Here is a 27,227-nt window from a genome sequence, read left to right as displayed (position 1 = left end):
TGCCTTGAAGCGACTGGGGAGACTCCCCCTGGCACAGAGCAGGGAGATGCTGAAATCAGTACAGAAGGATGCTGGTGCCACCATGATGCCACTGTGCACTGTGGCACTGGGGACCCCATCACACCGCTCAGCCTTGTTGTGAAATGAGGCTTCTGCTGTGTGGCTTTTAAAACATATTCCAGACCACATCATTCCAAACAATGGTGCTAATATTTAATAAAAGGCCTAAATATGAAGCATGCAGTACTCTCTCCCAACTTGAGCCTAGAAGTATCTGTAAAACTTGGCTATTTTCTTCTCTATACATCCAAGGAAGTTAAAGTTTAAATATAGAAAATGTTTTGGGGTTTTCTTCTGAGTACATATTTTCTCCAATGAAAGTTTTCTCTATAGAAGTGTTGCTTACTCTTTACTCTGAAGGTCAAAGGAAAGACAAAGGTAAGAAAATGAAAAGAGTTATAGACAGGAAGGATGGGAAGGATGTATAAAGGAACCAAGTTCAATCAGGAAGAAAAAAGAAAAATAGCTTTATGTGCTTTTGAGTAAAAATGGTAAAGACTGCTTGCTATTTGAGATCTACCAGCAGGTTCTACATCATTAGAGGTGTTAAAGCCAAAGACATTAGTGTGAATCAGTCAACTCAAACTGTGTTCTTACTTTGAGCTTAAGACACAGAAGAGAGAAGTATGGATGAATGAAAAAGAGAAATGTTTTATAAAGAAGTCACATGAACAACTTCATAGAACTCACGTTAACACTTACGTCATCTCACTGACAACTCACTCAAGGAGCACAATGCAATACTACTAGGCAAACATAATTAGGTCATAACTCTCACTATAACTCTACAATGTCAATGCCACCAGATATAAAAGTGTGGAGGAGGGCTTCCCTGGTGGCGCAGTGGTTGAGAGTCCGCCTGCCGATGCAGGGGACACGGGTTCGTGCCCCGGTCCGGGAAGATCCCACATGCCGCGGAGCGGCTGGGCCCGTGAGCCATGGCTGCTGAGCCTGCACGTCCGGAGCCTGTGCTCCACAACGGGAGAGGCCACAACAGTGAGAGGCCCGCATACCGCAAAAAAAAAAAAATAAATAAAAAAAAAAAAAAAAAAAGTGTGGAGGTAGCGGGGTGGGGCAGTGCACACAAACTATTAACGTGTATGAAACAAGGAAACAAAGTCAAAGAAGTCAAACAAGTTTTACTTTATGTAAAATATTACCAGTAAAGAGCATAAATCCAATACAGAAGTCCAGCTTTAAAAGAAGATAAAACTGTGCCACATCTTCTTTATCCATTCATCTGTCGATGGACACTTAGGTGGCACATAAATACAATGGAATATTACTCAGCCATAAAAAGAAATGAAATTGAGTTCTTTGTAGTGAGGTGGATGGACCTAGAGACTGTCATACAGAGTGAAGTCAGAAAGAGAAAAACAAATACCATATGCTAACATATATATATGGAATCTAAAAAAAAAAAATTGGTTCTGAAGAACTTAGAGGCAGGACAGAAATAAAGACGCAGACATAGAGAATGGACTTGAGGACACAGGGAGGGGTAAGGGTAAGCTGAGACAAAGTGAGAGAGTAGCACTGACATATACATTACCAAATGTAATATAGGTAGCTAGTGGGAAGCAGCTGCATCACACAGGGAGATCAACTCAGTGCTCTGTGACCACCTAGAGGGGTGGGATAGGGAGGGTGGGAGGGAGATGCATGATGGAGGGGATATGGGGATATATGTATACATATAGCTGATTGTTATACAGCAGAAACTAACAGCATTGTAAAGCAACTATACTCCAATAAAGATGTTAAGAAAATAATTATTCAGATAACAAACAATAAAATATAAAACTGAAAGAAATTATGGGGGGTGGGAAAGGGAACAAACCTGGTCGCAAAAAGAAAAAAATCAGCACTAGCTGATTAACTATTTAAAAATCTGTCTGATTCTATGATTACCTTAAATGAAATTCTTTATTGATATTAATCTCAGTATTGAGATTATTGAGAAAGTATGACTTTCTGATCAGACAAGATTTTACATTTGCTTTGCATTAAAGGATAAAAATTCAAAGTGCTGTTTGAATAAAACTGATATATTTTTGAAAACTATTACTCAACAGGCCATAACATACCAATTAAAAGCTGCAATAAGCAGCTACAAACTGTGTTCCAGTAGAGGGAGTACCGGAACAGAGGCCGACAGAGGAAACACTGGTGTAAATCTAAGATTAATTCAGCAAACCCAGTGCTGTATAAATTAACAAGTCAATTCTCAGTAAACGTTTTGGATACTGGTAAATATCTGAATTTAGACCCTTTTTACTATGCCCTACACAGGTGCTAAATCACCACTTACAATGAGCAGTAAATGCCAACACTATGGAAAAAGGTCGAAATTACATTATGTGCTTTTTGGCTATGGACATGCTAACAATGATAACAGTATAGCATTCTTATACTCTGCCCTGTCACAACAACCTTGTGTGTGTGTTATGCACGAGAAACACAAGGTCCCAGACAAAAATCAAATGAAGCAAAACATGCAAATTCACACTCCTTCAATCCTTTTCTACCTAACCACACTTAAAAACTTTGATTGTAGGTACAATATTGCTAAACACTTACAAAATGTAACTGTGTAAAAGACATGAAAATAAGATTCTCTATAGAACATAATAAATTCTGAGTTTGCAAATTTGTGTCCTATTTGAAATTAGAGTCTTCAGGTTTAAAAAGCTTGGTGTCTGTCTACAAGAGACCCACTTCAGACCTAGAGACACATACAGACTGAAAGTAAGGGGATGGAAAAAGATATTCCATGCAAATGGAAACCAAAAGAAAGCTGGAGTAGCAATTCTCATATCAGACAAAATAGACTTTAAAATAAAGACTATTACAAGAGACAAAAAAAAAAAAGAAAAAAAAAAAGAGACAAAGAAAGACACTACATAATGATCAAGGGATCGATCCAAGAAGAAGATATAACAATTGTAAATATTTATGCACCCAACATAGGAGCACCTCAATACATAAGGCAAATACTAACAGCCATAAAAGGGGAAATCGACAGTAACACATTCATAGTACGGGACTTTTACACCCCACTTTCACCAATGGACAGATCACCCAAAATGAAAATAAATAAGGAAACACAAGCTTTAAATGATACATTAAACAAAATGGACTTAATTGATATTTATAGGACATTCCATTCAAAAACAACAGAATACACATTTTTCTAAAGTGCTCATGGAACGTTCTCCAGGATAGATCATACCTTGTGTCACAAATCAAGCCTTGGTAAATTTAAGAAAATTGAAATTGTATCAAGTATCTTTTCCGACCAGAATGCTATAAGACTAGATATCAATTACAGGAAAAGATCTATAAAAAATACCAAACACATGGAGGCTAAACAATACACTACTTAATAACGAAGTGATCACTGAAGAAATCAAAGAGGAAATCAAAAAATACCTAGAAACAAATGACAATGGAGACACAACGACCCAAAACCTATGGGATGCAGCAAAAGCAGTTCTAAGGGGGAAGTTTATAGCAATACAAGCCCACCTTAAGAAGCAGGAAACATCTCGAATAAACAACCTAACCTTGCACCTCAAGCAATTAGAGAAAGAAGAACAAAAAACCCCAAAGTTAGCAGAAGGAAAGAAATCATAAAAATCAGATCAGAAATAAATGAAAAAGAAATGAAGGAAACGATAGCAAAGATCAATAAAACTAAAAGCTGGATCTTTGAGAAGATAAACAAAATAGATAAATCATTAGCTAGACTCATCAAGAAAAAAGGGGAGAAGACTCAAATCAATAGAATTAGAAATGAAAAAGAAGTAACAACTGACACTGCAGAAATAAAAAAGATCATGAGAGATTACTACAAGCAACTCTATACCAATAAAATGGACAATCTGGAAGAAATGGACAAATTCTTAGAAAGGCACAACCTGCCAAGACTGAATCAGGAAGAAATAGAAAATATGAACAGACCAATCACAAGCACTGAAATTGAAACTGTGACTAAAAATCTTCCAACAAACAAAAACCCAGGACCAGATGGCTTCACAAGTGAATTCTATCAAACATTTAGAGAAGAGCTAACACCTATCCTTCTCAAACTCTTCCAAAATATAGCAGAGGGAGGAACACTCCCAAATTCCTTCTATGAGGCCAGGATCACCTTGATACCAAAACCAGACAAGGATGTCACAAAGAAAGAAAACTACAGGCCAATATCACTGATGAACATAGATGCAAAAATCCTCAACAAAATACTAGCAAACAGAATCCAACAGCACATTAAAAGGATCATACACCATGATCAAGTGGGGTTTATTCCAGGAATGCAAGGATTCTTCAATATAAGCAAATCTATCAATGTGATAAACCATATTAACATATTGAAGGAGAAAAACCATATGATCATCTCAATAGATGCAGAGAATGCTTTTGACAAAATTCAACACCCATTTATGATAAAAACCCTGCAGAAAGTAGGCATAGAGGGAACTTTCCTCAACATAATAAAGGCCATATATGACAAGCCCACAGCCAACATCATCCTCAATGGTGAAAAACTGAAACCATTTCCACTAAGATCAGGAACAAGACAAGGTTGCCCACTCTCACCACTCTTATTCAACATAGTTTTGGAAGTTTTAGCCACAGCAATCAGAGAAGAAAAGAAAAGAAAAGGAATCCAAATCGGAAAAGAAGAAGTAAAGCTGTCACTGTTTGCAGATGACATGATACTATACATAGAGAATCCTAAAGATGCTACCAGAAAACTACTAGAGCTAATCAATGAATTTGGTAAAGTAGCAGGATACAAAATTAATGCACAGAAATCTCTGGCATTCCTATATACTAATGATGTAAAATCTGAAAGTGAAATCAAGAAAACACTCCCATTTACCATTGCAACTAAAAGAATAAAATATCTAGGAATAAACCCACCTAAGGAGACGAAAGACCTGTATGCAGAAAATTATAAGACAATGATGAAAGAAATTAAAGATGATATAAATAGATGGAGAGATATACCATGTTCTTGGATTGGATGAATCAACATTGTGAAAATGACTCTACTACCCAAAGCAATCTATAGATTCAATGCAATCCCTATCAAACTACCACTGGCATTTTTCACAGAACTAGAACAAAAAATTTCACAATTTGTATGGAAACACAAAAGATCCCGAATAGCCACAGCAATCTTGAGAACAAAAAACGGAGCTGGAGGAATCAGGCTCCCTGACTTCAGACTATACTACAAAGCTACAGTAATCAAGACAGTATGGTACTGGCACAAAAACAAAAAGATAGATCAATGGAACAGGATAGAAAGCCCAGAGATAAACCCACGCACATATGGATACCTTATCTTTGATAAAGGTGGCAGGAATGTACAGTGGAGAAAGGACAGCCTCTTCAATATGTGGTGCTGGGAAAACTGGACAGGTACATGTAAAAGTATGAGATTAGATCACTCCCTAACACCATACACAAAAATAAGCTCAAAATGGATTAAAGACCTAAATGTAAGGCCAGAAACTATCAAACTCTTAGAGGAAAACATAGGCAGAACACTCTATGACATAAATCACAGCAAGGTCCTTTTTGACCCACCTCCTAGAGAAATGGAAATAAAAACAAAAATAAACAAATGGGACCAAATGAAACGTCAAAGCTTTTGCACCGCAAAGGAAACCATAAACAAGACCAAAAGACAACCCTCAGAATGGGAGAAAATATTTGCAAATGAAGCAACTGACAAAGGATTAATTTCCAAAATTTACAAGCAGCTCATGCAGCTCAATAACAAAAAAAACAAATAACCCAATCCAAAAATGGGCAGAAGACCTAAATAGACATTTCTCCAAAGAAGATATATAGACTGCCAACAAACACATGAAAGAATGCTCAACATCATTAATCATTAGAGAAATGCAAATCAAAACTACAATGAGATATCATCTCACACCAGTCAGAATGGCCATCATCAAAAAATCTAGAAACAATAAATGCTGGAGAGGGTGTGGAGAAAAGGGAACACTCTTGCACTGCTGGTGGGAATGTGAATTGGTTCAGCCACTATGGAGAACAGTATGGAGGTTCCTTAAAAAGCTACAAATAGAACTACCATATGACCCAGCAATCCCACTACTGGGCATATACCCTGAGAAAACCAAAATTCAAAAAGAGTCATGTACCAAAATGTTCACTGCACCTCTATTTACAATAGCCCGGAGATGGAAACAACCTAAGTGCCCATCATCGGATGAATGGATAAAGAAGATGTGGCACATATATACAATGGAATATTACTCAGCCATAAAAGGAAACAAAATTGAGCTATTTGTAATGAGGTGGATAGACCTAGATTCTGTCATACAGAGTGAAGTAAGTCAGAAAGAGAAAGACAAATACCGTATGCTAACTCATATATATGGAATTTAAGAAAAAAAAATGTCATGAAGAACCTAGGGGTAAGACAGTTATAAAGACACAGACCTACTGGAGAACGAACTTGAGGATATGTGGAGGGGGAAGGGTGAGCTGTGACAGGACGAGAGAGAGGCATGGACATACATACACTAACAAACGTAAGGTAGATAGCTAGTGGGAAGCAGCCGCATAGCACAGGGAGATCGGCCTGGTGCTTTGTGACCGCCTGGAGGGGTGGGATAGGGAGGGTGGGAGGGAGGGAGGCGCAAGAGGGAAGCGATATGGGAACATATGTATATGTATAACTGATTCACTTTGTTATAAAGCAGAAACTAACACACCATTGTAAAGCAATTATACCCCAATAAAGATGTTAAAAAAAAAAGAATATATTTCGTATATGTGACATTATATGCAGGTCACTGAGAATATGTGAAACAAACTACGGAGAGAATAAGGTGAAATACTCTCAATCTTTTTTTCTAACCCAATATCAGAACCTGACTATTCTTATTAATAATAATTACTGACTAAAAGTAAGACTTTTTGTTGATGTCTATTTGATATAGTTGTTTGATATTATAAATATAGATCTGTTACAAAAAAAAAAAAAAAAGCTTGGTGTCAGAAGTAGTAGGGCAGGAACAATGGCAAAAGTCTGGTCCCAGGACTCAAGTCAAGGATAAGAGACCGGAGGAACCAAATGAACCTCTGGTGAAACCAAAACCTGAAATATGCCATTTTCAAAATGGGTACTCAATAAGCTGATTTTATTGTAACTAGTCAAGGAAACTGAACCTTTAAACTAAAACAAACACCCCCTATTTCTGATGCGTCTGTTACATGACTCATTTAATATAATTATACATTCTAATTATAGATTGAACAATTATACTTTACTGCTTGATATCTTTATATTTTTCAAAGATTTCTGTTGAAGGGAACACTGACTCTTCCTATTCCAGTAGTTCATGACCACATGTTTTGGCCACCTGGTAGTAACCACCTTGGCAAAGGATTTCTCATACTACAAAATTGAAAGAGGCAAGGTGTGAAAGGAAAATCAAAATGGAGTCAGTACTGCTAAAAGAGTTCTCTTAAACGGAGCTGGGAGGCCATTAAGAAAGTGCATTTCTCAGCCTGTATGGAATCTGACCTTTGGACCTGAAGTCACCCAGAACACCTGCCAGAAACTCAAGATACTTATTGGACCCCTACTCTAAAACAACTGATTCCTTTAGATATTTTCCAGCTTGCATCAGAGAAAATTACAATTCTTACCAGGCAACTTTTAGCAACCTCGTGACTTTGTCTTTACCTGACTCTTTCTCTTCCTTGGAACACTCTTTCAGGGTTACCTGAATCTTAATCTCCTGAATCACAATTCTTAAGACCCCAAATAAACTATTTTCTTATTTGCAGCCTCCTGAATTTTTTTTTTTTTTTGCAGGGGGGGTTGACAAAAGATTGAAGAAAGTAAGAGTTTAAAAGTAAAATGGTTCAAAGAAGAAGGAAAAAAAAATTCAAGGGATGTTTAATCTGATCATATCGTTTACAACTGAAATCTCCAAAGACTGTCCCCGCATAGGCAAGACCAAATAAACCCTATTCAGCCTAATCCACACCTCTCCCCGCAAAATATCATTCCAGTTTCATGGCTGACCCATCACCACCCTTCAGTCACTTTTTGCTTCATATACTGCGTTTACTTTTTGCTGCCTTTACTCTTGCTGTTAACTTAAATGCCCAATAATTCAAAGAGCAAAATACTCTGAGGTTTTGTTTTTTTAATTCTGATTTCACACCAGTGACCTTGTCATTTAACTGCTGCACCTTGTTTTATTGCATACCTTGTTTCATTGAGCTTTGAAGATACTGCATTTTTTACAGATTGAATGTCTGTGGCAACCCCGCAGAGAGCAAGTCTATTGGCACCATTTTTCCAGGAGCACTTGCTCACTTGCTCATGTCTCTGGGTCACATTTTAGTAATTTTCACAATATTTCAAGCTCTTTCATTATTACTATAATTGTTATGGTGATCTGTGATCAGTGATCTTTGATGTTACTAATGTAATTATTTTGGGGCACCACAAACCGCAGCCATGTAAGATGGGAACTTAATCAAAAAATGTTGTTTGTTCTGACTGCTCCAGGAACCAACAGCTTCCCAGCCCCTCTCCCCCTGTCCTCAGGCCTCCCTATTTCCCTGAGAGGCAACAATATTTAAATTAAGCCAATTAATATCCCTACTTTTAACAGTCTCTAAGTGTTAAAGTGAAAAAAGTCACAGGTCTCTCACTTTAAATGAAAAGCTAGAAATGATTAAGCTCAATGAGGAAGGCAAGTCTCAAGCCAAGACAGGCCACTAGCTAGGCCTCTTGCGCCAGTAAGCCAAGTTGTGATGATGGCAAAGTTGAAGGAAATTACAAGTACTACTCCAGCGAATACACAAATGTAAGAAAGCAAAATAGCCCTATTACTAATACAGAGAAAGTTATAGTGGTCTGACAGAAGATCAAACCAGCTATGACATTTCCTTAAGCCAAAGCCTAGTCCAGAGCAAGGGCCTAATTCTCTTCAATTCTATAAAGGCTAAGAGAGGTGAGGAAGCTGCAAAAGAAAAGTCTAAAGCTAGCAGAGGTTGGTTCATGAGGTTTAAGGAAAGAACTCCATACATAAAAGTACCGGGGAAGCGGCAAGAGCTGATGCTGAAGCTGCAGCAAGTTACCAAGAAGATCTAGTAAAGATAATTAATGAAGGTGGCTACAACTAAACAACAGATTTTCAACACAGACAAAACAGACTTATATTGGAAGAAGATCCCTTCTAGGACTTCCATAGATAGAGAGAGGTCAATGCCTGGCTCCAATGCTCATTTACCATTATAAAAATCCCTGGGCCATTAAGAATTAGGCTAAATCTACCCTGTCTGTGCTCTATGCATGGAACAAAGCCTGGATGGCAGCAAGTCTGTTTACAACACAGTTTACTGAATATTTGAAGCCCTCTATTGAGACCTACTGCTCAGAAGATTCCTTTCAAAATATTACTGCTCATTGACAATGCACCTGGTTACCCAAGAGTTCTGATGGAGATGTATGAGATTGATGTTGTTTTGATGCCTGCTAACATAATATCCACTCTGCAGCTCATGGATCAAGGAGTAATTTCGACTTTCAAGTCTTATTATTTAAGAAATACCTATGTAAGGCTATAGCTGTCATATATAGTGATTTTTCTGATGGATATGCGCAAAGTCAATTGAAAACCTTCTGAAGGATTCACCATTCCAGATGCCATTAAGAACGTCAGCGATTCATAGTAAGAGGTCTATTTTGCAACATTAACAAGAGTTTGGAGGAAGCTGATTCTAATGATGACTCTGACTGAGGAGTTCAAAACTTCAGTGGAGGAAGTAACTGCAGATGTGGTAGAAACAGCAAGAGAACCAGAATTAGAAGTGGAGCCTCCAGATGTGAATGAATTGCTGCAATCTCACGATAAAACTTTCACGGATAAGGAGATGCTTCTTACGGATAAGCAAAGAAAGTGGTTTCTCAAAAAGAAATCTCTCCTGGTGAGGATGCTGTGAAGACTGTTGAAGGGGCAGCAACGGATTTAGAATACTATCAATACATAAAGTTAGTTGATAAATCAGTGGCAGTGTTTGAGAGGATTGATTCCAATTTTGAAAGAAGTTCTAACTATAGGTAAAATGCTATCCAAACAGCATCGCATGTTACAGAGAAATCATTTGTGAAAGAAAGTCAACTGATGCAACTGATGCAGCAAACCAGTGTTGTCTTATTTTAAGAGATTGCCACAGTCACCCAGGCTTCAGCAACCACCACCGTGATCAGTCAGTAGCCATCAATATGGAGGCAAGACCCTCCACCCGCAAAGATTACTAGCTGAAGACTCACACGATGGTTAACAATTTTTAGCAGTGAAGTATTTTTAAATTAAGGTACGTACATTTTTTTTAGACGTAATACTATTTGTACACAATAGACTACAGTATAGTGTAAATATAACTTTTTATGCACTGGGTGTTTGTGTAACTCACTTTATTGCAATAGTCACTTTATTTCGGTGGTGTAGAACCAAACCCACAGTATCTATGAGGTATGCATCCAGCAATAGGAGACCTGTTTCTAGAGCTAAAAGGATTAAATAAGATAACCTATATAAAGTAACAGCAGGGTTCCTAGTCTATACTAAAGCACTAAATAAATAATATTTCTTTTCATGGCTCTCTGTAAATATGCTGAACTCCTACTCATCCTTCAAGCCCCATTTTAAATATCTGTTTCTACAAAACCTGCTTAATTATGTGCTCTATTTTCTTCCCCCCCAAAAATGCAATTGCCTATTATCCTGTGTTACCCATGGCACTTAGAGAAACCTCTATTGTATTTTAATTGCTTTTTAAAAATATTTATTTATTTTGGCTGCGTTGGGTCTTCGTGCTACACATGGGCTTTCTCTAGTTGCGGTGAGCAGGGGGCTACTCTTTGTTGCGGTGCACGGGCTTCTCATTGCAGTGGCTTCTCTTGTTGCGGAGCACGGGCTCTAGGCACGTGGGCTTCAGTAGTTGCAGCACGCAGGCTCAGTAACTGTGGCTCGCAGGCTCTAGAGTGTAGGCTCAGTAGTTGTTGCGCACGGGCTTAGTTGCTCCGCGGCATGTGGGATCTTCCCGGACCAGGGCTAGAACCAGTGCCCCCTGCACTGGCAGGCAGATTCTTAACCACTGTGCCACCAGGGAAGTCCCTAATTGCTTGTTGCTGGCCTTTCTGTTCCATTAGAGTATGAACACCTACAGGGTGGGATTTTTATCTAATTACTGCCTACTCACATAAAGCTTAATTTGCATTTTTTAAACAAATAAATGATGTAATTAAACCATTACAAACTAAAACCCTTAGATGGCCTTTCAAATATTTCATAATACCCTTAAAAAAATAATGACAATCCTAACTTAGAGCGACACCCTATCAGCAATAGAATTTTTTAATGTTTCTGCTTACCATTCACTCATTTATTCAACAAGTACAACCAGTGCCTCCTACGGGCTGGGAGTATTGTACATTAGTGAACAAAATGAATAAAAAACCCTGTCCTCCCGGCCCTTATATTTACCACAGGTAAATCTGTGGAAGTAAGAAATTACCATTGCAAACTTGTCTGAAAAATATACCAGAAGACACATTTTGTTATTCTTCAACATTTACTAAATATCAAAAGAACAACAACAAAAAAAACTCCTGACCACACATAAAATTTAACTACTTAAAACAAAATGAAATAAACTCAGATTTAGTGTACTAAACAAGCAAAACTGATTTGTATCCTTAAAAAGATGTTCATGTTAGGACCCATTTCCTTGTAGCTAAAAATATTTGTGACTTCTTTTTTGAATTGTTAGTAATCTTTGAGTTTTAAGGGTTTTATGTGTACAATTACATGCATCACATAGATCCTAATTTGAAAGGTGGTGATGTTTAATATGGTTTATTTGAAAACCTGTTTATGACCTTAAAACATTCTTCACTGTATAAGTGAGGAGGGCTTTTTACGAAACTTTGTATCAGGGCTTCCAGTCTAAGGGGTGCTCCCCCTGGAATGAGACACGCCGTTAGTTAAAAAAAATTTAACTAATTTTTTATCAGGACCATGTCTCAACTGGCTGCACTATCAGGCAAGCAGCCCAGGTGCCACAGACACAGATGCAGTTCTTGCACACCAACCTTTCCAATCTAACCTCCGGCTTCATCCTCTTGGCTGCATCCACCTGGTTCCCCACGTATGGCCTATGGTTTCCTTTCTTTACTCATTCCCTGGCTTAGAAGGTCCTTTCCTTACTTCTACTGTCAAAATACTACTCATCAACATACCATTTCCATCTGGAAGAGCTTAGGCTTTCCTCTGTTGGGGGTAATGGTACCCTCTTTTAATTCATCAGCCCTCCCTGTGATCCTTTCTTATGGAGATTAGCAAGTTCTACGCTGCTTTAGTCCTGCCCTGCCACTCTTACTGAAATATAAATGCTCCTCACTGTTCTGCTCACAACATCTGGAAAGGGCCCTTACACACAACAGCGGGTTAATTTTCCTATCAGATAAAAAAGTAAACATAATACCCAAATATCCAATATGTGCCGTAGCTAAACACTAGGAAACTTCATTTAGAGATCTCTGCAAAACAGTATTGAATTCCAAAATCACAAATAAGATTGTCTTACTGAACAAATCTTGCTACCTAAAATTACATTATTTCAATGTCCCAAGAAACTAAAAAGGTAGTCTGATATCCCAGGCAGAGAATTCTGAGAAAATAATCCTGAAAGCACAGGTAGTTCCTGTACAGAGAGGTTTCATTTCAGCAGTACTTTTTGGTCATTTTGGACTTTAATGCACCAACTCAACATTTTACTGAGAGGCTTGTCCTGCTTCCCAATTAACAGTGAGATACACAATCAAAAAGGAAGTCAGTAATAACCGATTTTGGACATAAAAGTGCAGTGAGTTAGGTTTTAGGCCCATGGTTCCTACATGTGGAGTTGCATAAATGGGGCTCTCTCCCCCATAGAGCCTACAGAGAAGAGGCAAAAAGCATAAAGGTCAAACAAGTGGTGAATGGACAGATCATCAAGAGCCCAAGATCTAAAGGGCTCTTTCATCAATCCCTAGCCATAGGGAAGAAATACTTTAACAGCACCCTAAAGGAAACAAAATAACTGAATTATGAAAGGCAACATTAAAAAAGCATCAGTGGCGCGTCTTAGAAAAACTACTAGCGAGATTTAAGTCTCAACCCCCTACTTTGTCTCCAAAGTGTTTTCTAATAATACTAAGCACATTCCAAATAGCTTCCATCTGCCAAGAACTTACCAACTGCACCTCCCCTGCTCAGCAACCAGGGTGAAAAATCAATGCCAAGGGAACCTACATCCATTCATTTTGGAAGTAAATTGCGAACATCTACCTTGCTAGGCATTTATCCACAGGGCGAGTAGTTCCTAAATGAATTTAGGAAGTGAACATGACCCAAAGGAAAGCAGGAGAGGCAAAACAAAGAGGAGAATGGGTGAATATAGATTTAAAGGAAAAAGTCAGAGAAACAGAAAAGGCAAGAATTCATTTGGGAAAAAAATGAAAAGCAAAGAGCAATACAAAAAGTAACAGCAAGAGAGGAGAAAAAATAATACTCCACCCTAAAGATAAATGACTAGAGAAGGAAAGTGAGGAGTAGCAAAAAATAGAGTCCAGATGACTTGATTAACTTTAAAAATTCTCTTACTGTGACTTTTAAGACTGATTGGGTTCGGAGTTTGGAATCCTAGGAAAGGAAACGGTCTACCAATGGAGAAACAAGGTGAGACAATGCTGAAAAGTAAAGAGACCCTCTTTCCTAAGCTCTATATAGGCATCAGGTAGGGCTGGATCAAGGACAACGCTGGTGATACGCGGGGCTCCCGGAAGGGCTCAGAGAGACAACAATCACGCTGATTCACTTGTCTGTGGGAAATCGAAGATTCCTCGTGGGCTCCGGAGAGACTACAGCGAACCCCCACCCCCACCCTAGGGGGAGCCTGCGAGGCCGGACTAACAAACAGATGGGCTCTCGGAGCAGGAGCAAGAGACGCGAAGTATTCTCGGGAGGCGGCCAGACCCGACGGGGACCCCGAAGGGGCAAAAGGAACGCAGCGACCAGGGTCAAGGGCGGTGTCGCCAGGGGCCCCCCGCGCGCCCTTCGCCAAGCCGGAACTCACCGATGCCGAGCCCTACAACCAGGCGGCCGGCGAGCAGCGTCTCCTTGTTGTTCGCCGCAGCCAGCACCGTGGAGCCGGCGGTGAAGAGGGCACTGGCCAGCAGGATGGCGGCGCGGCGGCCGAAGACGCCGTTGAGGGCCCCGCCAGCCAGCGCCGAGACTGCGGCCGCCCCCACCGTGCTGGACACGAGCAGCTCCTGCCACAGCGCGTCCAGGCTGAGCTGCCGCTTGAGCAGCAGCATGGCCCCCGACACCACCCCGGTGTCATAGCCGAACAGGAAGCCGCCCAGCGCGGAGAAGACTGCCACCACGTACACGAAGGCGGGGGTCTCGTCCTGCTGGAACTGCCTCCGCGCCGCGCGCTCCAGGTCCCCGACGCCGCCGCCGCCCGAGCCCTGCAGGCTGGCGCTGGACTCGGCGGCCGCCAGGAGGCTGCGCTCTCCAGCCGTGCTCGCCGCGTCCGGCTCCTGCTGCTTCCTGCGCCGCTCGCCCATGAGGCTGCTCAGGCTCCGCAGCGTGTACTCCACATTCTCGCTTGCCTTGCGGGACATAGGGCAGGGGCCCGGGGCTGCCCGGGGGGACGAGGCTCCGCGGGCCGGCGGTCTCGGAGGGCTAGACAGCCCGAGCGGGCACAAGGAACCGCTGCCGCCGCCTTCCTCCTCCCGGCTCCCGCTCCGACTGCCACGGCAGCAGCAGCCGCCGCCGCCGCCGCCGCCGCGGCCGCTCCGGGGAGAAAGTTGCTGCCCGCCGAGCTCCGGCGCTGCGGAGTTGGAGCCTGGCGGGTCTCACTCGAGACTCACGCCCCGCGCCTGCCGAGCTGGCGCTGCAGAGCGAGCGGGAGGTGGGGCCGCGGGTCACGTGCAGCCCCAACCGGCAGGGCCTGGCCGGAGACGCTCCGCCCCCTCCCCGGGCGGGGCCAACCTGAGCCCGCCCCGATCCCTAAAACCCACCCCCAGGTCGATCGCGACCTCTGACCTAGGCTCCTTCTTACGTGGCTCTCGCATCTTTACAGCTTTAAGCCCCCTAGTTTGGGGGCCGCAACTGGGTAACAAGCCAATGTTTGAATGCCGGGTACTAGGCTTTCAGACCCGGAGAAACCGCCTACGATGATTGCACGGTTTGGAAAGGCAAGAAGGGAACCCCTTATAAAAGCCTGAGGATGGCCAAGGCTGGAAAGGGCCTAGGAAAAAATATCCTGTTATGGCATATAACAAGCACCCTTACTTACTTTTATAATATTGTGACAAAAATGGGTCTGTTCTGGAGCAATTAAGTTTCTTATCGCCAGTCCCTCCTCAACTTATGCTTATTTTAAAGGCACGGTACATCTTATTTCTTTGAGGACAGAGATAATCTCCCCAGGTGAATCCCAAACTTCCTTCCATGGATCCCTGATATGTAAAAGAAAATTCACATTTATACATTACACATTACAAAGTAAACCCAATATTTGATGTGATTTAAGGTTAAGAGGAAATCTCCACCTAACTCCCCCAACATACTCACTAAAAGGAAGGATGTCTTCTCTCCTGAGAAATCTGCACTGTTGCCTTCCATTTGCAGGGGCAATTTTAACTGCTTCATTTGCTTGAAACAAAGCAAAGATGACATTACTTGCCACCATTTTTCTAAACTGTTGAGTTAATTGCCTGTTGTTAGTTTTTTTCCTCACTTTGAAGTCAGCAGTAAATCATTTTATACAGCTCCACTTTAGAAAAGAAACTTTGTCCCTCTGATTTGCTTTCATTCTTCAGGCTCAGGGCAGGAGGTAAAGCATCAGATAATTTTGTTCCTTATCATTTCAGTGTTCTTTTATTTTCCTTATTTGAGCAAAAGTCTTAGTGTGAGGCCTATTTTTTCATGTAGCCTAAAACTTGTTCTTATTAAAGAAAAGGATTTTGTCGTTTCGTTTTCAATAAAAATTTATATTATAATTTGTCAAAATTGCTTTCCTTTCGATTATCAGTCAAGATTATCTCCAAAATATAACACTTTCCTTAACAGCAACAAGGAAAAATGAACTAATGGGCTTAGAGGGCTTAACTGTTTAAACTTATTGTGTGGCTTTAAAGTAAGGTTCTCTCATAATTCCCAGGGATCAATAAAACAGAGCTTTTAGCTCTGGAGCAATGAACTCTAATATTCAGGCTACAGAAAATGATTCAGGTAAGAGAGCGCCCTTTTCCATGCCTGCTGTAATAAAACCGCGCCACCTGGTGGTGAGCCGGTTCATTGCTTTTAAAGAGCAGGGCTCTTCTACCAGATGAGAATCAGCTGGTACTGTTAACAGTTCCCTCTTGCTGAGATGAAACAAACTTCCTTTTACTCCTGGCAGGAACACCTTGGCTCCTGAGCATCCCTTGCTGGAAATTCAGCTTTTATGTCACAGAACGCTAAACTGCTTAAAATGGTTCCACTCCAAATCATCAGGGCACCTAAATACCTACAATCAGGTTACATCTGAAAAGAAATGTGACATGAAAAAAAGGGATCAGAGAATTCAACAGAGTTCTTTCCAGCCCTTGGAGGGAGCCAAGTTCATTTTAACACTACAGTGTGAGTCCAAAGTATAGCTCCCTGAAGCCTGCCCCAACCGCAGATTACGATGAAATGGAAAGCTAAGGATCAAAAGACATGAGTCCTGTCAGTATCACTGTTTTACTGTACAACTTTTGACAACCACTAAATTAGTCTGTTCCTTGTTTTCTTATTTGCAGAGCAGATATTGGTACAGCAATGACTCATTTACTAGAAATGGAAAATAATTTTAAAATATACCTAGTTGCTATTGCACAGTAAATAATAATTCTAAGCATAATTATTGGCTTGCAAGGTGAATTTGAAAACCCAAGTTTTAAGTACATTTGCTTTACAACCTCCAGGAAGAGGCAAAGAAGTGAGAGAGTGGTTTTAGCTGTACTGCTACAGATCCCTTTCCATTCATCTCTACCATCATAACAGTTCCCTTTCCCCGGAGATAACCACACTTATCACTTTGAAATGTATCTTTCCAGAACTTTCTGTATGCATTTATATGTACACAGTAAAACACAAAGTTTGTTTTACTATTGTTTAGATCACAAAGAAAGAAAACCCAAATCAGACTGGTTTAAGCTAAAATTATGGTGGAGAGGGAGGATTTATTGACTCTTGTCTCTGAAAAGTTTTCAACAGGCTGATTTCAAGTACAGCTGAATATGGGCCTCAAAAACCAGGGTGTCATCAAGGGCTCCATCTCTCCATCTGCTTCTTGCTACTTGCACTCCACTCTCAAATTCCATGTGGTAGCCAAGTGACTACAGCAGGTTCCAAGGTCTATTTCCTATTCTACTCATATCTGAGGGCCAATTAGTGCCCACATCTTGAACTATTAATAGAAGTAAATCATGTAGGCTTCAAGTGTGTTTGGGGGGACATTCCCATAAGAAATCTGGGGTACTTTTTTGCCAGAAGACAGGCAAATAAATCCTGGGCAATAAAACCAACAGATTTGAGTTACCAAAGTAACTAGTAAAGTAACATGGCATAAAAGGCAAGTAAAGCGTTTCAGGAAGGAGTGGCTGGCTAAGAGAACCAAATATATTGGATAGAGATCAAAGAGAATAAAAACTCATATGAAATCATTGAACTTGACTATTAGAAAGTCAATGGTGAAGACCTAATGTATACCATGATGACTAGAGTTAATAGTTAATATATTGTATACTTGAAATTTGCTAATAGAATATATCTTAAATGTTCTCACCACAAAAAAGGTAATCTGTGAGGTGATTAATATGCTAATTACCTTGATTGTGGTAATCATTTCACAGCGTATGCATATATCAAAACATCACATTGGGGCTTCCCTGGTGGCGCAGTGGTTGAGAGTCCACCTGCCGATGCAGGAGACGTGGGTTCGTGCCCCGGTCCAGGAAGATCCCACATGCCGTGGAGCGGCTGGGCCCATGAGCCATGGCCGCTGAGCCTGCGTGTCCGGAGCCTGTGCTCCGCAACGGGAGAGGCCACAGCAGTGAGAGGCCCGCGTACCGCAAAAAAAAAAAAAAAACAAAAAAACACATCACATTGTATACCTTAACAATATACATTTTTAATTTGTCAATCATACAAAAATAAAGCTTGGGGGGGAAAGAGAGAAAAAAAAGTCAGTGCTGACTGCTGGGAATCAGAATATTGTTTTGATGGTATTTTGCTGGTATTACATTCAGAAACCAAGTAGTAATGCCAGAATCCTGCCCTATTGATCGTTCTTCCTTTCTGTACATATAACAGACAATAGCAGCATCAAAATAAATATATTATTAATAGGTACAAAGGTAGCAGGTCCCATGGCTTAGTTAGGAGGTTTAATATGTGCTTAGTACTTCCCCCCGAATCTTGCCTTTGACTTGTTCTAAGGAAGAAGAGATGGAATGAGGGAGGCAAGAATGGAAGGAAAGAAAACAGGATGGTCAGCATGCCCAATGGACAATGCCCGATCTGGATCTGCTTACTACATGGAGACATAGAACAGGAAATACAAGGAAGCATGAGGCATGGGTGATATTTTAACACACATTGACCATGCCCACTAATAACCATGCCCAACTGGGAAGAGAACTTGCGACACAACATAATATCACCTCCTCCTCTTTTGGGTGGGGAGGGTTGCAGCTCCTCTTCCTCCTCAGAGACTTTTAGGAGAGCAATGTTAATTAACAGAAAATAGTGGAAATAGCAACCGTAGGTTGCATTTTCTAGAAGTCTCTTGGTAAATGCAATGAAGGAGAGAATAGTTTAAAGAGATATCAGGATCAAGAGAAGGGGGTAGAGGGTTAGGCATGACAAATTTATTCATATACTGAAGTGAAAAGAATATATTGACAAGTCAGGATCCTGCATGATTGATAGAGCAAAGTCTCAAAGAAGGCAGGGAGGAAAAGAGCAAGATCATTAAGAGAGAGGCTAAACTAGCCATAGGGAAGAGGAGGAACACTTCTTCCTCTAAAAGAGAAGGCAAGGGCTTCCCTGGTGACGCAGTGGTTGAGAGTCCGCCTGCCGATGCAGGGGACGCAGGTTCGTGCCCCGGTCTGGGAAGATCCCACATGCTGCGGAGCGGCTGGGCCCGTGAGCCATGGCCGCTGAGCCTGCGCATCCGGAGCCTGTGCTCCGCAACGGGAGAGGCCGCAACAGTGAGAGGCCCGTGTACCGCAAAAAATAAAATAAAAGAGAAGGCAAGCAAAAAGAAAAAAGCAGGAAAGAAGAACATGGCATTAATAACAAAAATACAATGTTGACCTTAGTAGCTTTTAACCGAGGGACTGGCAAGTATCTACACTATTAGCACTCAATTCTGGGTGCTGTTGTTGGCCTAAGGACTTTTACTAGGATAACTCTTATAGTTAATTAATAGCATAAGTAATAGTATAACCACTAACAAAAATTATAAAAATAAAAAAGAAAGCTTTCATGAAATGGATAATAGGGGGATGGAGGATGAAGTGAACCTAGATGTTATAAGCAGGAACACCCAAGTTCATATCTTCAATCTGCTACTTCCTTGACTGTATGACCACTTACTTATTTTCTCTCAACTTCATGTTTCTCTTCTGTTAAAGGAGGATAATAATACTGTATCAGTAGTTAGATGGTTTCAATCTGAGTAACAGGAAGTCCATACTGAAACCGCCTTATACACTACAGAAGTGTATTATTACATAAATCTGAATGTCCAGAGGTGGCGGCATAAGGAATGGTATGATCAGTCTTTGAAAAATGGTGTCAAAGATCCAGATTCTGTCCTTTCCTCCACTCTACTATTCTTAGTGTATTAGTTTGGCCCTCTGCTGGCTTCTGTAAGACAGCTCTAACATTTCCAGGTACCATTTTTCTAACGTATACAGAAAAGTACAGTACTTAGTCCCTATTCTCAAATGCAATATATTCCAAGTAGTAAAAGACCAACATGACTATGTTTAGATATACCTAATAATACAAAGCATAGTGTACCAAATTGGAGCTAGAAACAAAAATTCCAGTGGAACTCAACTTTGATTGCAGAGTGTCAAAATATTCTTTATTGACCCAAATGAGTAGCTGCAAATGATAACAGTTAAAAAAATAACAGAAAGGAAAAAAAAAAAAAACCCTTGACTTGCAACTTCAAGAAATCTCTTAATTAAACAGGATGCAAAAATCTGAAATGAGAGTAGTGGGAAGTATTTGTTTCAAAGTAGAATCACTAATAAAATTAGTAACAACTCACCCTCTTTAATTGAGAAATTATTAACTTGGCCTGACACTGGTTCTTCAGCCAGTTTCAGTCGTTTGACTAGTAATGGAAAATACTTTCAAATGTATCTTGTAACATGAAGAGCTCCTCACTAATCATTTTGTTTTAAAAAATTCTACTTTAAAAAGCAGGTTTTCTTTTGCATTTTGAATACAAATTGTAAACTCACTTGTAATAGTGACTCTGTCTGAAGCAGAGTCACTATGTTGTAAGCATGGTAATAGGGTGACTCTGCTTTGCCAAACTGAGTAAACTTACCATGTTAAAACTAAGTAAATATCCAGCTGAAACAATTAATTTATATTTTGTAGTTGGAATTATTTAGATAAAATAAATTCCTATTTCCTTATACATTCCTCTTAACTCAGGAGAACCAAAAACTTTTAATTTAATAATACAAATTATGTAATTCACTGACCATATAAGTTGCACAGCATTAACAAGCACTGCTTTGAAGGATGCTTTTGTTTTCCCAGCCAGTAGTACTTGCACATGCAAAATATGACTGTATAAACAAACTTTTGCAAAAAGTATTTCAGGAAGAGTGGTCAATCTCAATGTTTCCAAAAAAACACTATTGTGGGCTTCCCTGGTGGTGCAGTGGTTGAGAGTCCGCCTGCCAATGCAGGGGACACGGGTTCGTGCCCCAGTCTGGGAGGATCCCACATGCCGCGGAGCGACTGGGCCCGTGAGCCATGGCCGCTGAGCCTGCGCGTCCGGAGCCTGTGCTCCGCAATGGGAGAGGCCACAACAGTGAGAGGCCCGCGTACCGCAAAAAAAACCCAAAAAACAAAAAACACTATTGTAATTTCCTCTCAGATTCTCTCTCACAATTTTTACAGTGTACAGCATTGAACATTTTTATATCTCAGATACACTAAATGACACTTCAGTAATACTGAACTTGCTTTTATATCTGATTTCCATGCTGAGTCAGTAAGTATGGGACAGAGAGTCTTTATGGTGGAAATAGGAGCATTCATTACAGTAAGTCCCCTACATATGAACCTTCAAGTTGCGAACATCCAAAGATGCAAAGGTGCATTCCATCAACGTCAGGCATGAGTGAAATTGCAGCTTGCCCTCTGTCTCCTATTGCTGACGTTCCTTCATCTCTACCATCTCCTACCTCCTCTCCCTCCTCCAGTCAGTAACTTTTCTTGCCTGTTTACTTGATGCCAGCCCCTGTATGCCAGCTGTTGTACTGCACTACTGTACTTTTCAAGGTACTGTACTGTAAGAGTAAAAATGTTTTCTTTATTTTTTGTGTTTTTTTTTTAAATTTTTTTACTTTTGGCTGCGTTGGGTCTTTGTTGCTGTGCGCGGCCTTTCTCTAGTTGTGGTGCGCGGGCTTCTCATTGCGGTGGCTTCTCTTGTTGCGGAGCATGGGCTCTAGGCACATGGGCTTCAGTAGTTGTGGCGTGTGGGCTCCAGAGCGCAGGCTCAGTAGTTGTGGCGCACGGGATTTGTTGCTCCACAGCATGTGGGATCCTCCCAGACCAGGACTTGAACCTGTGTCCCCTGCATTGTCAGGCAGATTCCTAACCACTGCGCCACCAGAGAAACCCTTGTGTTTGTTTTTTATGTATTATTTGTGTGAAAAGTATTATAAACCTATTACAGTACAGTACTATATAGCCAGTTATGTTGGGTACCTAGGCTAACTTTGTTGGACTTACAGACAAATTGGACTTATGAACGTGCTCTCAGAACAGAACTCATTCGTATGTAGGGAACTTATTGTACTCGTTTCCTGTGATTTTTCTAAACTGAGACTCCTAGAAAACATGTCTTCATAAGTGCAATTAGAGAAGTTTTATCTACAGGTCAGCCCATAGTTAAAGAAAAAGTGTCCTTAGTAAATGAGAGCAGGGCCTGTGTTTTCTCTGTTCACTATTATATCCCCTGAGTCTAACACATTGCTGGCACATAAGTATTTATTGAATGAATGAATGAAGGAAGGAGTGAGGGATATCAGTCTGCATGGAATCTGTTTGGCTCAGGTCTGTAAGTCATCACTTTCCATACCTATACATAATATGATGAAATAACAAGTTGAGATAATACAAAATATGTGTATAACATGCCACCTGACCCCAACCCTAAATATAGCTCAAGCAGTGTCAGATTTTAACTGATCAAACAAGCATGCTTTTTCTTAAGAAATACACAGCATAGCCTATAGATGTTAACAGAAATAAATGCAATATTTCTTGGGCATTGAACTTTATGAAAAGCACTTTACTTTGCACTGTCCTCAATTGTCCTCATTCCCAGTAGGAAAACACTGCAGACCCATATATAAATATAGCTGATCATATAAATCATTAGGTACCAAATTATTGAAAGAGACAAAATTATGATTAAAAAGAGAAGAGAGATCAATGGACTGAAATTTAAATTTTTAAAAAATGGTATTTATTTTCTCCAGTTCAAAGCTATAACACAAAAAAACAAAGTTGCTGCAATAGAATTATTCTTATTCCTAATTGCTACCAAAATTGTTGATGAAATGTCAACTGATCAAACTAAAGAGTAAATAATTTCAGTTTGCTTTTGGGCTTTACAATCTACTCAGTTTTTTTCATTTTTCTGGTCTATTAGTGATTACAGTCTATTTCATCATTAATTTGGGGAGCCCTAGGTTACAAGTGGTAAAGCACAATTTCTGTGTGCTACCTCTTAATTAATAGACATCTTACCCAGCTACTAACCAGACATAATCACCCTGCTTATCACTGTGTGGTTTTGCATACTATTCTAGTGAAAAATTGTCAAATAGAAGAAAAATTGCATAAATTCCAAAACATAGAATAGGAATACATATTTTGAAATTTTTTTAAAAGAAAATTTTGACAATTTTCAAGCTGAAAGCTAAGTCAATATACATAACAATCAATGGTCTGTCATCTTAGAAAATTACTCTGAATTCTATGGAGAACAAGAAAGAGATGGAACTACTTTAGCAGCTCTTCCCAATACCAAAAGGAAAAAGAAAGCTTCCAAGTGCAAAAAAACATTCCTTAGATTGCACCATTTGAAGATCTAAGATAATTTAATTATTTTCTCTAAATCATCGAATTATTATAAGAGATGCTTGGATGAGTACAGAAAAATTCAATACGTTATTGTCACTGGCTAATGATGACAGATATTCATCAGGGAGTGATCTGGTAAGAAAATAAGAATGTAATAGTGCACTAACAAGAAAAGCAAAGTCTATTTCTTCTGTACAATCTTTGTTTTGTGAAATTGCCATGAAATTTTCATGCATGAACCCTGAGGTAATCATATATATTAACAATACCCTGAGGCTATTTTTCATAGACCTACAGGCTAAGTGAAGACTCAGCTTTCAATTATCATCCTAATGGATGAGAAACTCACAGGGTGAATAATAAGGGGAAAAAGCAGCCAACTATATATACTCATAGTTTTAAACATTAAAAAAATAATGCTTCAGATTTCTGTTACAGTTTAGGTATGAATAAAAACTGCTTTGTGTCTTTTGTTTTTAAAAAGTTATGGTCTTTTAAATTTTGTCTTTTAAAAATTATCTTCTAATACAACCCGTTTTTTTTTAACCTCCCTAAATTGTAGTAGACATCTATTATACTGTGTGATCTTGTACTTTTGGACACACTTTCTCCGGGGAATTGCCTGTATTATGAGTCTCACTTTGCCAAAATAGAAGCCAGAAGTTCACTTTCCCAGCATTCCTTAGAGTTAGGGGCAGGCATATCACCCAAGTTCAGCCAATCAAAAACATCTGCACAAGACTTTGATTGGAAGAGAATAACATGAAGAGGGAGGCTCTCTATGAAGTCTATCCTACTGAGGGTGGCAAAGACTGGCAGAGGGAAGCCATACAGCCTTGAAAAATTGGCAGCAGGAGTACTGCTGGGGGCATACTATGTCCAAAGTTGGCAGCGGGAGATGTGGTGTCTTCACCCAGCCACAGCAGAAGAGTCTCCACCGAGCAACCAGTGGGGTAATTAAGATGTGGTTGGACACATCACCTCCAGGTGTGATTATCTGGCTCTTGCAAAATTCTTTGACTTCATTTATATCAATATATAATATATAATAGCCATAGTACAAAAACCTTCAATCCATAAAAAGGCAAAAAAAGAGGAAGAACAGGGAAAGATAGAAAAATAGCAAAATGGTCAATTTAATCCCAAACATATCAGTAATCACATAGAAGATAAATAGTCTAAGCATACCAATTAAAAGACAAAGATTATCAGATTAGATATAAAATACAGAACTCAACTATATGCTGCCTACAAGAAACCAACTTTAAATATAAAGGATATATTAAATATTATTATATTTATTTATTATATATTAAGTATAAAAGAACAGACAAAGATACATCTTGCTAACACTAGCCCAAAGAAAGCTGGATATATTAATACACACAAATAAGATAATGATAGAGGTGTCTATTCATAAGATTACATAATCTTAAAAGTTTAAGCATCTGAAAACAGAGCTTCAAGGGACTTCCCTGGCGGTCCAATTGTTGAGACCCCGTGCTTCCACTGCAGGGGGCACGAGTTCAATTCCTGGTTGGGGAACTAAGATCCCACATGCCGCACGACCAAAAAAACAAAAACCAGAACTTCAAAATAAATGATAGAGATACAAGAAAAGTAGATAAAACCACAATTACAGTCAGAGATTCAATACTCATTTTTCCATGATTGATAGAAGTAGTACACAGAAAAAAGGATATAACAAAGATGTAAAATATTTGAATAACACTATCAACCATATTAACATAATTGACACTTAGAGAACACTCCGTCAAACAACAATAGAATACACATCCCTTTCAAGTACACGTGAAACAATTAGCGGAGTTACACCATAACTTAGGCTTTGAAACTAGTTTTAATAAATTTAGAGTGATTCAAGACGTTAGTATATTTTCTGTTCACATGGAATTAAATTGAAATCAATACCAGAGAGCCCCCAAACATATAGAAACTAAATAGTACACTTATAAATAATCCATGTATCAAAGAAGGAATCAAAAGGGAGATTAGAAAGTATTTTGAACTGAAAGAAAATATACAAAAAACAGACCAAAATTTGTGGGATCCCACTGAAGCAACTTCTTAGGAGATATGCATAGCCTATAACAGAAACAAAAAAAGATTGCAGTGCTTCCCTGGTGGTGCAGTGGTTGAGAGTCTGCCTGCTGATGCAGGGGACACAGGATCATGCCCCGATTCGGGAAGATCCCACGTGCCGCGGAGCGGCTGGGCGCGTGAGCCATGGCCCCTGAGCCTGTGCGTCCAGAGCCTGTGCTCTGCAACGGGAGAGACCACAACAGTGAGAGGCCCGCGTACCGCAAAAAAAAAAAAAAAAAAGAAAGAAATAGATAATCTGAATAGCCTTATATTTATTAAGAAACTTATAGTTTAAAACCTTCCCATGAGGAAAATTCCAGGTCCTGTTGGCTTCACAGGTAAAGTCTACCAAACATTTAAGGAAGAAATAATATGATCCATACTAACTCTTAGAAAATCAAAGAGGAGGAGAAAGTCAGAATTATCCTGACTCCAAATCCAAAGACATTTTAAGAAAACTGCAAAACTCTCATATAGATAGATGCAAAAATTCTAAAAAAAATTTTAACAAATTAAATCAAACAATATTTTAAAAGGATAATACATCATGACTAAGTGGAGTTAGTCCTAAGAATGCAAGGTTGGTTTCACATTTTAAAAATCAGTCAATATAATTCATTATATTAAAAACTTATTTTAAGAAATTCGTACGATCATCTCAAGAGATGCAGAAAAAAATTTTGAAACATACAACATTCATTTGTGATTTAAATAAAAACCCTCAACAAGCTAAGAATAGAAGACTTTCTCAACTTGATAAAAGGCATCTACAACTAACATCATATTTACTGATGAAAGGCTGGAACACTTTATTCTTGGTGTCAGGGCCAAAGTAAGGATTTTCACTCTCAGCAATTCTATTCAACACAATACTGGAGGTTCTAGCCAAACAATAAGGCAAGACAAAGAAATAAAATAATAATAGTAAAAGAAAGTTCACCCAGAGTGTAAAAAAAGTAATCAAACTGTCTTTATTCACAGATGACATATTGGTCTCTAGAAAATCTAAAGGACTCTACAAAAGGTCTACTAGAACCAATAAGTGAGTTTAGCAAGGTTATAAGATATACTGTCATAAAGAAAAATCAGCTGTATTTCTAAATATGAACAACAATCAAAAATTGAAATAAAAATACTATTTACAATTGCATCAAAAATATTAATACTTCAGGATGAATCTTAAAAAGTTGTGAAAAACCTATACACTGAAAAAAACTATAAAACGTTGCTAGGAAAAATTAAAGACCTAAATAAATGGAGATATATGCTACTTTCATGGATTGAAAAATTCAGTATTACTAAGGTGTTAATTCTCCCCAAATTGATCCATAGATTAAACAGAATCCCATTCAAAATTCCAACAGGTTTTTCTTGAAGAAATTGACAAAATGATTTAAAATTTTATATGGAAATGCAAGGAGATGAAATATCCAAAACAACTTTAAAATGAAAAAGAAAGTTGGAGGACTAACAAACATGCTTTAGTCGGTCAGTTAAAATCAAGGACTACTTGATTTCAAGCTGTATTATAAAGCTATAGTAATCAAGGTAGTGTGGCATTGA

The 27,227-nt window shown here is 39.4% G+C and overlaps 1 protein-coding gene across 3 annotated transcripts in view; it reads right to left on the bottom strand.

Moving 5' to 3' along the window:
• Window positions 1-15,149, bottom strand: part of SLC2A13 (solute carrier family 2 member 13) — a 445,982-nt gene extending 430,833 nt beyond the window's left edge. For 2 of the 3 annotated variants that reach the window (XM_032646428.1, XM_032646427.1), the window contains exon 1: window positions 14,254-15,063. In XM_032646428.1, the coding sequence (XP_032502319.1) occupies window positions 14,254-14,803 (550 nt within the window). In that variant the 5' untranslated portion in view covers window positions 14,804-15,063. Of the gene's footprint in view, window positions 1-14,253 lie in introns of all 3 variants that reach the window. The other variant, XM_032646426.1, reaches the window with a different exon arrangement.
• Window positions 15,150-27,227: the final 12,078 nt, after the last annotated feature.

The sequence above is a fragment of the Phocoena sinus genome, chromosome 10 (assembly GCF_008692025.1).
Source record: "Phocoena sinus isolate mPhoSin1 chromosome 10, mPhoSin1.pri, whole genome shotgun sequence".
Taxonomy (NCBI): Eukaryota; Metazoa; Chordata; class Mammalia; order Artiodactyla; family Phocoenidae; genus Phocoena; species Phocoena sinus.
This window is presented reverse-complemented; position numbering and strand designations above follow the sequence as displayed.